This window comes from Armigeres subalbatus, chromosome 2, assembly GCF_024139115.2.
Source record: "Armigeres subalbatus isolate Guangzhou_Male chromosome 2, GZ_Asu_2, whole genome shotgun sequence".
Taxonomy (NCBI): Eukaryota; Metazoa; Arthropoda; class Insecta; order Diptera; family Culicidae; genus Armigeres; species Armigeres subalbatus.
In genome coordinates, this window is record NC_085140.1 from 333,344,108 (window position 1) to 333,356,995 (window position 12,888).

The 12,888-nt window shown below is 41.6% G+C and overlaps 2 protein-coding genes across 2 annotated transcripts; both read right to left on the bottom strand.

The window, feature by feature from the left end:
* Window positions 1-705: 705 nt before the first annotated feature.
* LOC134209976 (uncharacterized) lies at window positions 706-1,320 on the bottom strand. Its single transcript, XM_062685994.1, has one exon. The coding sequence runs from the start codon at window positions 1,318-1,320 to the stop codon at window positions 706-708; it is 615 nt and encodes a 204-aa protein (XP_062541978.1).
* Window positions 1,321-2,853: 1,533 nt separating this feature from the next.
* LOC134209977 (uncharacterized) lies at window positions 2,854-5,787 on the bottom strand. Its single transcript, XM_062685995.1, has one exon. It carries the CDS (start codon window positions 5,785-5,787, stop codon window positions 2,854-2,856), a length of 2,934 nt encoding a protein of 977 aa, XP_062541979.1.
* Between the last annotated feature and the right edge of the window lie 7,101 nt (window positions 5,788-12,888).

Genomic DNA, 12,888 nt, shown 5'->3' on the forward strand with positions numbered 1-12,888 from the left:
ACGACTAATCTCAAGTAAGACACTAAACCTTTTTATTCACCTACGTAAAGAAATACACAGTTTTATTCTAATCATACGCGACGATTGGGAGATAGTTCTTTATTCCCACGAGATCGATTGGCTACTATTGGGCCGGTTGTTTTTGACTACTTTAGGTACCTCTCTAGTTACTCACACAAGCTAACAATCTTCGTGCATGGTTTTAATGTGTTATTGTTTCTTATCTGCGTTATCAGTATTGCATGGATGTTTAAGTGTCTATTAGAGGTGTTCAATTTCGTGTTTGTGTATAACAGTTTATGTACTAATTTTATGCGACAATATTATTAAATTTTAACTTATTATACTGGTATTCTTTTAACTTGTTTTGATACTTAAGTCTAACACAAATTGTATATCGCTCTACATAACCGGCCCTCTTGAACTAGCTTCAATTTACTTTAACAATAATTTAAATAGAATAGAATAGATGTCAACTGTTAACATAAATTCGAAACATTTAGCGGCACTGATGATCTAGTAGCTCGGCGCTCAGCCTCATCGATAGGTAATGGGCAGATACGGTTGACTGCTCGTTTATACACACCAATGCCTGTTTTCACCGTCACAACACGAACTACTCCGTCGGAGCCAGGATGCAAGTCGATGATTCTCGCCAATGGCCAACAAAGTGGTGGCATATTATCCTCTCGTAGCACGACGATATTACCGATCTTGATGGGGTTGTTCGGCAGGTACTTTGTTGTCATCTGCAGCTGCGTGAGGTACTGTCTGCTCCATCGTTGCCAAAAAGCGTTGCATCATTTGCTGGGTTTGCTGGTAGTGGTCAAGACGGTTTGTGGGGATTTTCGTTAGATTGGGTTCAGGTAGGGCTTTCATAGCCGACCCTATCAAGAAATGTGCAGGTGTAAGCGCCTCAAATTCAGTAGGGTCGTCTGATAAAGGAGATAAGGGTCTTGAGTTCAGAGCGGCAGTGATCTGAACTAATAGCGTGGTGAAGTCGTTATGGGTTAACTGTTGCAGGCCGATTTCTTTCTTCAGTGCGGTTTTCACGGAACGCACTGCGGCTTCCCATAAGCCTCCAAAGTTGGGAGCCCGTGGAGGAATAAACTTCCAAGTAATCCCTTGCTGTGAAAGCTCTTTGTTGATGGTAGTATAGCTAATCTGGTTGTTCAGTAGGTCATGTAGTGATTTGAGCTCATGGCGTGCGCCAGAAAAATTTGTGGCGTTATCCGAATGTATTTCAGATGGGATTCCACGGTGGCCGATGAACCTTCTCAGAACAGAAAGAAAACCAGCGGTAGATAAATCGTTTGCCATCTCTAGGTGCACTTCCTTCGTGGAAAAGCAGACAAAAACCGAAATGTACACTTTGGTTGGTGCTGCATTGCGACGTAGTGGCTTTAAGTAGAATGGCCCACAAAATCGACTCCAGTTATCAAGAATGGCCGCCCTGGACGTACTCGACCAGCTGGTAATTGACCCATGGGCTGTTGAATCGGTACTGGATTGGTACGGAAGCATTGAATACATTTCCGAAGCACGGTGTTCACAACTTGCTTTCCGTGTATGGGCCAAAACTCCTGTCGTATTTCAGATAATGTTAGTTGGGGCCCACCATGAAAGGCGCGGTGATGAAAGAATAGTACGATCTTATCCGTGAAAGGATGATGGTTCGGCAGAACCGCAGGATGCTTGGTAGTGTATTCTTCATTCGAGAAACGGAGTCTGCCACCTACTTTGATGATTTCAAAGTTGTCAAGGAAAGGAGACAATCTTTTCAGACTTGATTTGCAATCGACTGGTTGTTGTTTACTTAGAGTTTCAATTTCACTAGAAAACGTTCAGTTTGAGCCATCCGGTTAAGTGCCTTCTTAGCAGATTCAATCTCTCCGGGAAACAGAAAGATGGAAGGTTTCCTGTTACTCGGGTTGCGACAGTTGTTTGCTAAACGAATGCAGTACGCAATAATTCGCAAAAGAGAAGGCAGCGATGAACGTAAGCTGAAGATTTCATTGGGTTGATCGTCTACTGTAACGTTGTGAATAGCTTTACGAGCTTCTAACTGCTCTTCAGAAGGGTTATCCTTTTCGGTTGTTTGCGGCCATGCATTTTCGGATAACTTTAGCCATGAAGGTCCTTGTTTCCACAACTGACTGTGCAGAAAATGTTCTACTGTCATACCACGCGAAACCAAATCCGCAGGGTTTTCCTTTCCTGCAACGTGGCGCCAAGAGTGCGCATATGTAGCAGTTTGAACTGTTGAAACTCTGTTCGCAACGAACGTTTGCCAAGAGTTGGGAGGCGCTCGTAGCCAATGTAACACGATCGTACTATCAGCCCAGAAAATCGTACGAACAGCTTCCAAAGACAATGCCTTAACTACTCTCGAATGTAAAGTGCAGCTTCCTTGGCGGCACAAAGCTCGAGTCGGGGCAGCGTCAGTCGTTTGAGCGGAGCGACCCGTGATTTTGATGCCAGTAGTTCAATTCGTACGTTTCCTTTCTCATCTGTCGTTCGTACATACAAGCAAGCACCGTACGCCAACGTAGAAGCATCAGCAAAACAGTGGAATTGGATATCTACCCACTTGGAAACAAAAGCAAAGCGACTTATTCGAAGTTCTGACACTTGTCCCAGCTGTGAATGAAAAGCCTTCCACTTTCTTTCGATGTCAGCCGGAACAGGCGTATCCCATCCTTGTTTCAGCAAAGCGAGCTCCTGCATCAACATTTTCGCCACGATAATAACGGGTGATATTAATCCGAGCGGATCGAAGAATTTGGCAATTGCTGATAGAATGCTTCTCCTCGACCATAATTGCTCGCTCAATGTGACGTCATAGAAAAATCGTTATCGACTAGACCCAGGCTCCCAGGTTATTTCCAAGGTTTTCACCTTTTCGTCTGGGTTTATTTGAAATGATATGGACAGATTTGTCCCTAGTTGATCGGCTGGAATATTAGCCAACACTTCCGGTCGATTTGAACACCATTTGCGTAAAACAAATCCACCTTTCTTCATTAATGCAGTAAGGTCCTTTTGAAGCAGTATAGCCTCGTCCACGTTTGGTGCGCCGCCGATGTAATCATCCACATAAAAATCTTTCACTAAGGCTTCAGCCGCTACAGGGTATTCCGCTCCTTCATCCGCTGCAAGTTGGTGCAAAACACGAATAGCTGAGTATGATGATGGGGTTAGCCCATATGTCACAGTTGTCAGCTCAAAAACCCTTAAAGGTTCCTCCGGGGAAAAACGATAAAAAATGCGCTGTAGTCCAGTATCATCATCATGTAGGCGTACCTGTCGGTACATCTTCTCTACATCGCCGACTAGTGCAACTTCATGCTTACGGAAACGTATCAGCAGACTTAGGAGTTCATCCTGAATGATTGGACCTTTCAGTAGCGCATCGTTCAAAGAATAACCAGTGTCGGTACAGGCTGAACCATCGAATACTATGCGTACCTTCGTTGTAGTGCTGGATTCCTTCAGCACAGCGTGATGTGGCAGGTAATATTCCTTTTTCGTGCTTTCCGACGACACTTCCTTCTGGATCACATCTTCATTTATCTCCTTCATGTGTTCAAGGTCCAAATACTCTTGCATAAAGGCATTGTACTGCAAGCGCATGTCCGGCTTTCGCTCCAACTGACTTTCCTGCTTCCTGAATCGCGATAATGCCATTTCACGTGAATTACCCAACATCTGCTCGAAGTTTACATGTTTTGGCAAACGTACAACGTACCGACCGTCCTCTGTACGACTAAAAGTTTTCACGAAGTGACGTTCGCAATCCTGCTCCTCCCTCGACCAAAGGGGTTTCTCTTCCACGCTCTCAACTTCCCAAAATTTCTTTAATTGTTCCACCAAGTCATCAGATGTAGCCGCCACACAACAGCTAACTGTTTTAGTTGACGTTTCTGAAACTTTCCCTGAGACGATCCATCCGAATACTGAGTTTATCAACATTGGCAGACCGGGACCCAACTTGATTCGCTTTATTTCCCGCTCGAACAGGAAACGATAAAAATGCTCCGCTCCGATAAGTAGATCCACCTGATTGCTGCTATTGAAGTTCGGATCAGCCAATTGAATATCCTTCGGTATCTTCCAATGTGCCACAGGCAAGTTAGCCGATGGGAGTTCAGATATAACTTTCTGCAGCACTAGGAAATCCATGCCAATTGAAAAATCGTGAACTCTCGAACTGACTGTCGCGTTTACCTTGAACCTTGCACGCGTTTCGGCTTGCCCAATTCCGCTGATAGGTACGTTGATTGCACGCCGCTTTAGACTTAGTATCTGGCACAACCGTTCGCTCATGATGTTCGCCTGTGACCCGTTGTCAAGCAAGGCTCGAGCTAACTGCTTCCTTCCGTGATGATCCCGAATGAACAAAACAACCGTAGATAACAACACGATTGAAGTCCTGCCGTCCTTAGTCCCTACGTTGTATGATCCAACCGCTCCTTGATCGGTGATATCTTCTTGATCACCCTCCGCTTCATTAGTAGCTAGCGTCGCTGTCACCGGCTTCGTACTCCGTTTGTTTCCCGACTGTTGATTGTTACCGGATCCACTGCTGCTTAGAGGAAATCCTGGATGGATCAGCGTATTATGCTTCTTCCCACAGTCACGACAGTTAAACTTCGAATTGCAATCCCGCACCCAATGCCCTGACTTTAAACAATTGCTGCATAACCGCTTCCCATTAACGAACTGTAACCTTTCCTTCAGAGTGGAATTCAGAAATTTGTCGCACCGCCCCAAGAAGTGCGACTCTCCGCAGCAAGAGCAGGTTAAACTACCCCTTTCACTATCGGTTGCGGAATGAACCCCCACTTTTGATCGCCTAACATCCACTTTTTGTGAGCTACACGACTCGATATTCGACGAAACTGCTTCCAAAACTCTCGTCCGTTTTTCCAAAAAATTCACCAGTGTCGAAAACGTTGGATCCTTCGTTGTTGCAGCATGGTCTTCCCACATTTGAAGCGTCTTCATGTCCAGTTTAGAACACATCCAATGTACTATCATTGCTCCCCAATGCTCTGTCTTTTCTCCCAGCTGCTTCAAAATCTTCAATCGTTGCTCGAATTCATCCACTAGTGCGTGGATTGCCGATGCTGACTCCTTTTCCACCTTTGGATACTCCATTAGCGCTTGTAAATGCCTTTTCTTTAACAGATACTCGTTTGAATACCGCTTCGTGATGGTCTCCCAGGCGATGAGATAGTTATCGTTTGTGAGAGCAAGTGATTCGATGAGTTTCGCGGCTTCTCCTTTCAATGCCGACTTAAGGTAATGAAACTTTTGTACGTCACTCAGCTCGATCGAATCGTGGATAAGTGACACAAATGTCGATTTAAACGACAGCCATCCCTTATAATCACCATCGAACTCCGGCAAGGAAATCTGCGGCAGACGTACTCCGGTATGCGCCCCAGGCGCCAGACCATTCCGCGTATTGTTTAAATCTGCAGGTCCAGGTACGGGTGCCAGCCTGGATAGGAATGCTGCCCGTAGACGATAATACAGCTTCTCGAATTCCTCGTACGCTTGGTTGCATTCCGCCTCATAGTTTCCCTCCGCATCCAGTTCAGCGATTTCCTCCTGTATTTCCTCGAATTCTTCGAACTTCACCTCGATTTTATCTATTCTCGATTGAAGTTCGCCCGCATGAATATCGGGGTTATAACTTCCCAAAAACTGTTCATGTCGCTGTAAAGTAGCAACTATGCGCTCACGCTTTTTGACCTTTTCCTTTATTTTTTTCTCAGACATTATTCCCACGACCACTACCAGCACAGCAATCCGAAATACGAGCGACGACGATCGAAAAAGAGAATGAAAACCACCCAAGAAGCACTGCAATTCACCAAGTAGGGTTGTTGGACAGGTACTCACCTGAGGCCTGTCTCAACAAGGCCTTGTATTCTAATAAATGCCGCTTCTGCCGGCCCCCGTGGACTAGCAAACCATGAGTTGATCGTCGTCGTACTTCGAATTGAGGCGTTTACAGCAAATGCAATCAGAAATTCAGTATGCGTTGCAGTTATAATTCTCCAAAATCCCAGCAATCGTCCAAAAAAGGAGAGATAATCCAAAATAGCACTGGCTTGAAATCTAAGCTTGATTGGAAAGGTACTAACCTTGCACCTGTCAATAACAGGCCTTGTATGTTGTTAAAACTCTCCTTCACTCCAATCAACCACCCAGCAAACTATAACTCCAACCCAGTAAATCGTATCACCATCCACGCAAATTATGACTTCCGTCCAGCAAATCAATTCGGTTTGATAGCACTAACCTCGAATACTCCTAGCTGATGCAGTCCCTTCTTGATAGTATCACCCAGTACGTAGTTTGTTGCGCATTCCACCTATCAATATCGATCCTGATATCCGATCCGCTTACAAAATTTCGCCACTCGCAGCCAACGATCACGTGCACCAAAAAGGATCAGAAAAACCACCATATAGCACCACCCTGATGTGTTATTTTATTTGGACAGGCACTCACCTGAGGCCTGTCGACAATAGGCCTTATAGAAGAAATGTGTAATCTCCAAAGCAGCAATATTTTTCTCCAGTACCAGTATTTGTCCACTTTCGCAAATCCTATCTATCCAAAAGATGTGTGCACCAAAAAGTCCTTATCGCAGCACCGTTTATCCAGTATCTTAGATCCACAATATAGATTCGAAAGCCATGCGACGTTGCAACCAGCGGTCGGATCCAAACAAAACAAAACTCAAAAGTACCAACAGATTGTTTGGCGATAGTTGGAAAGCCACTCACCTGTGGCCTGAGTCATGCAGGCCTTGTATTTTAATTTACAGCTGGTGCAACGGCAAGTTTTCCGACGGCTTGTCGCACGACAGTGCAGTGGATAGAACGACGATGTAATTTTGTTGTTGTTGATGAGAGTGAGATCCTTGGCAGTTGACCAAAAGCTTTACCTCAAAGATGTCTTCCTTGAAGGACTATTCTTCGCGCGAACAATACAGTACTGGATAATAGGCTTCTACAATTGCATATATCCTGGTCACGGCACCATTAAATGTTACTTATCTCCGCGGTTCGTGGATTGTAGAATCGAATCACTTCACATTGAAAGCACCGAGTGACAGTCCAACAACTTCGACTAACAAGTTCTTTCAAACAACAGTCAATTTGTTTCAGTAAACTCGCCTCTCATTAGTCTTATCACAGTGTCACTTGCAAATAACCATGCCCAAGGATTTAGCCACTTATTTCTTCCATTAATTAGTACGACTAATCTCAAGTAAGACACTAAACCTTGTGATTCACCGACGTAAAGGAATAGACGGTTTTATTTTAATCATAAGCGACGATTAGGAGATAGTTCTTTATTCCCACGAGATCGATTGGCTACTATTGGGCCGGTTGTTTTTGACTAGTTTAGGTACCTCTCTAGTTACTCACACAAGCTAACAATCTTCGTGTATGGCTTTAATGTGTTATCGTTTCGTATCTGCGTTATCAGTATTGCATGGATGTTGAAGTGTCTATTAGAGGTGTTCAATTTCGTGTTTGTGTATAACAGTTTATGTACTAATTTTATGCGACAATATTATTAAATTTTAACTTATTATACTGGTATTCTTTTAACTTGTTTTGATACTTAAGTCTAACACAAATTGTATATCGCTCTACAATTACATATAATAATTCTCTCGATAATTTATTTAATTGTATGCATTCATTGTATAATCCCCTTAAAATGGTCAAATCCTCTCGCGTTGCAAAGGATATGGGCTAGGAGAACCGGATGAATGCTGTCATCAGAGAAAAAAGTAGAATCACAAAAATTTACCACGGCAAGGTATAGCCAATGGAATAAAAAAATATTTTAAAAATTACGAGCTGATTTTTTAAATGGTTTATTACAATTGCGCCAAATTACAACATGCATGTTTTCCATTTTTCTGTTAAGTACTACTCGTTAACATCATTTTTGGAAAATGGCGTATTCGTCACTTTTTCAGATTACGGCAGTACGGAAAATATTTATTTATAATAATATTTATAATAAATTTATAATAAATTTTAAGAGCTCTGCCAGTACTTTCTCAAGAAATCCCTTTGGAAACTCTAGCAAGAAATTCTTAAAAATCCTTTCAAATTTCCCTCGGGTTCCTTCCTACGGGATTCTTTTAGATTTTCCTACGGTTATTCCTTCAGATTTGTTCAGCAATTCTTACAGAAATTCCTTTAGACCTTCGAAGATTCCTTTTAAAATTTCTTCATAATTTCCTTTGTGCATTCTTTCGGGAATCTCTTCAGAAAATCCTTATTTTTCCATAATTTTCCGGATGAATTTTTTCAACAAAATTTGTGGAATAATACCTGCATACATTTTTCAAGGAGTCTTACATTGGAATTTCTGGAGAAATTTTCAAAACCCTCTCGGGAGGTTTTACGAAAGAATCCTCGAAGGAATATCCAAATGAACTACAGGAGAAAATTTCCAAATGTATTTCAGGAAAAATTTCCGATGAACAAGCTGAATAGATTTAGGACAAGAATTTCTAAACGAGTTTCTGAAGGAATTATTGAAGGAATTTCCTAAGGAATTTTTAAAAGAATCCTCGGAAGAATTTCCAAACAAATACCTAATGAAATTTTTCATATATTTTCTTAGATATCTACAAGAATTCCTTCTGGGACATCTGAAGGAATTGTTTCGGTGATTCTGCCAGGAATTCATCCGGGAAGTCCTTCGAAAGTTCTGACAGCAGTAAAACAAACCCTATTTTGAATCTGGAATTAAGACTTGCAAAAAAAAAACAAAAATATCGGGATTTCAGTCGATGCATCATCACACTTCTTCGGATATTCTCGAGAATTACTTAAGCATCGGAGAATCCTCCCCCAGGAATTAATTCGGTTAGTCACCCACAAATTCTTTCAGGTAAACCTTCAAAAATTCCTTAGGGAATTCTTTCGAAACTTCCTTTAAGAATTTTTCTAAGAATTATTTTGGAAGCCCCTCCGAAGATTCCTTCAGAAATTCCTTTAGCAAAACTTTCAGAGATTCTTCCAGGTATTCCATCGGAAATTCCACACCACAATTTCCGAACGAATTCCTAAACGTATTTCCGAAGGAGATTCCGAGATACTTGTAAAATCTTTCAAAAATTTCTTCGCAATTTCCTCCAGGGATGCTTTTGGCAAATTCTCAGGAAATTATTTTGGAGATAAAAATCCTTAAGGAATACTTCCGAGATTTCATAGAAAATTTCTTCCGAAATTCCTTAACGAATAATTGAATATATGGTCTGAATTTCTGAAGAAAAACTCAAAGGTGCAGCCCAATCGGGTTGTACGCAAAGGTGACGTAGGACTACGTAGCTATACGAAATGAAGGGTATTTTTTTAATAATGCGCCATTTGAAAAACTAAGGCAGCTAAACGACATTTTTCTCTAAGGTGGCGTCTTCATCGATTTGGCCGTCGTCGACGGAAAGTGAAATTTTCTGGCAAGATTCTTTGGTTTTGTTTCGTTAGGCATTAGAAATGATATCGATTTTTTCCGGGTTACCATCGTTTGGCGACGACAGAAAGTTGCCCTTTGGTAGCACAACCACAAGCGCGCGTCGGAGAGAGATGAGCAATGAGAATGTTCAAATGGATGGCGTCAGTAGCAGTCAAATGGAATTTCCTCACAAGATTTTGATTTATTGTTGAGGTTGAATGACGGCCACCAACGCAGACTTCCACCACCAATTCGATGATTTCCCTTTGAAAATGCTACCAAAGCGCCTTCGTGCTGCTGTGTTCGCTCCGCTGCGACCGCTCTGCGTAAAATCTTGTTCAACAGCTCTCTGCGAAATCCCGATCAAAATGGCTCGCGCGCGCTGGAAAGCAGCTTTCTTGTATTTAATAAACTAAGCCCGTTAGCTCCGCCCCTTTGTGATCTGATATAGGTGTAAATATATTGTGCACTCATAACGATTAACGAAGGGGCGGGGCTAATTAAATTACTTCATTAGATATAAGAAAGTTGCTTTTCAACGCGCGCGAGCTTTTTTGATCGGGATTCCGTAGACAACGGAGCGTTCCGAGGACAGATTCTGAAAATCCTATGAATTTTTTTCGCAAGATTCTGAATTTGGTTATGAGATGTTGGTTATCTAAGATGCGTATTGTTGCGAGGAATAACAACAGAAATTTGACTCAAGACGAAGTTTCTTCATATTACAAAACATTATCTCTTGGCATCTGTCTGTCCGAGCGACGTTCACCGATGGGTGGTTGCTGTAGATAGTTTCCCCTGAGGTGGCGTCTTCATTGATATTATACAAAAGCCACCATTTTATACAAAAGAAGGTCGATCCGACTATCCGAAATAAACTTTCTTCAAAGTGCAAAACTCAATCGTAAATAGCGAATTTGATAGCGCGTCGGAGGGAGATGATGCAGTAAATTTTAATGGATGGAATCACTAACAGCAACCAAGCTACCACGCCAAACCCGATGCCACCGAAACAGTCCATTTTCGCAATTAACTCTTTCTTTTCATAAAATGTTGGTCCTGAGAAGAACCAATTTTCTTTTCCCAATTCCCATTCCAATAACTAACTGCATCCAATCGCTTGTCGACACCTTGCGTTGCAACTGTCCGACCGCCACACTGCCACCCACTCCTTCGTGCTGCTGTGTCCGCTCCGCTGCATCGAATGTCGAACCGCTCTCTGTGGAATCCCGATCAAAATAGCTCGCGCGCGCTGAACAGCAGCTTTCTTGTATTTAATAAATTAAGCCCGTTAGCCCCGCCCCTTTGTGAGCTGATATGGGTGTAAATATAATGTGCACTCATAACGATTAATGAAGGGGCGGGGCTAATGGAATTACTTCATTAGATATAAGAAAGCTGCTTTTCGGCGCGCGCGAGCCATTTCGATCGGGATTCCACAGACAACGGACCGTTCGGAGAATGACAAATTCTAAGAATCCAATGAAACTTTCTCGCAAGATTCTGAATTTGGTTATGAGATGTTGTTTATCTAAGATGCGTATTGTTGCGAGGAATGACAACAGAAATTTGACTCAAGACGAAGTTTCTTCATATTACAAAACATTATCTTTCGGCATCTGTCTGTCCGAGATAGATAGTTTCCACTGAGGTGGCGTCTTCATTGATTTTATACAAAAGAAGGTTGATCCGACTAACCGAAATAAACTTTCTTCAAAGTGCAAAACTCAATCGTAAATAGCGAATTTGATAGCGCGTCGGAGGGAGATGATGTAGTGAATTTTAATGGATGGAATCACTAACAGCAACCAAACTACCACGCCAAACCCGATGCCACCGAAACAGTCCATTTTCGCAATTAACTCTTTCTTTTCATAAAATGGTGGTCCTGAGAAGAACCAATTTTCTTTTCCCAATCTCCCTTTCCAACTTACTGACACCACAATTTGTAAAAAAAATCAGCATCGGCACTGGCGGTGCGGGATCGCCACAGTGCTATTTTTATGGTCAACCTTTTTTTCATATAAAATTCTGGTTCGTTGAGGTTGAACGATTTGCAGTAACACATCGAGCACCACCACCAATGCGATGGATTTTCTTTGAAAATGTTATTTGTTTGTTTATTTGTTTGTTTATTTATTTGTTTCAATCCAACTGACAAATGATAGTCTTATTGAATCATTATATAACTAATTGAATACACTAAATCTTTTACATCGAATCATCACACCTAATTATATAAACCAACATTATAGCGCCTCCGTGATGCTGTGTCCGCTCCGCTGCGATCGTTTTGATGCGTCTGCTCTGCGTAAAATCTTGTTCAAACTGAGGTTTAGATCCAAACCCACAAGTGATTGATTTTTGATGTCTGTGCTAGTGATACATGTACGTGATTGGTTGGTTGACCTATTTCTAAACTTTTTATCAATTTTCGATAATAAATAGTTGAAAATCTGTATTTTCATATGAATACAAAGTAGCGTTGACTCATCCTTGATCGAATGGTCCAAAAAAATTGAAAATCCATCGAGAAACGGCTTAGATATTAAAGTTTAAAGTCTATCATATTTTCGTGACGGTCCCCGATTTTCGCAATCGTAAAGTGTACCCCAATATAGAAAACACAGACGTAGTCCTACGTCAAAAATCTTTGGAAATACCTACGGAAAATGCTTCGGGAAAATCTTCAAAAATTCCCTTAGGAGAATTTATTTATGATTTCTTTCGGAATTGGCTTTGTGAGTTACTGCGGAAATTGGTTTAGGAATTCCTTCGAACTATGTTTTGGGAATAGCTTCAGCAATTATTTCAGGAATTTCTTAAATAAATTCTTCCAGTATTCCTATTATTATTATTATTATTAAAGTTCTAATGGATTTTTTTCAGAGCTTCATCCAGAAATTGTTTCGATTTTTTTTTTAATTCCTTCGGACATTCCTTCGGAAATTTCATAGGAATTTCCTTGAGACCTTCGGATATTCCTTTCCTGGACATTCCTTTGAAATTTCCTTTGGGGTCGTTCAAAAATTATGTCACAGATTTTAGGAGGAAAGGGGTCTAAGATTTTGTAACAGTACATGTACTAGGTATACAAAAAAGCGTGGCAGAGGGGGGAAGAGGGTTCTAGAAATCCCAAAAAGTAGTGGATGTCATATTTGAAACACCCCTTTAGAAACCCTTACTCAATTTCTTTAGTGTTTCCTATTTCATTATTTCATAAATTCTCGGAAAATACTTTCTACCGAATTTTCGGAATAGTTCCTGCAGGAATTTCGGAAGAATTATCATATGACTAGTTGACCCGGCAGACGTTGTCCTGCATAGTAGGCGAAAATACGCGTTGAGAACTGCCGATGCGAAATATCCATACGAATCTTTATT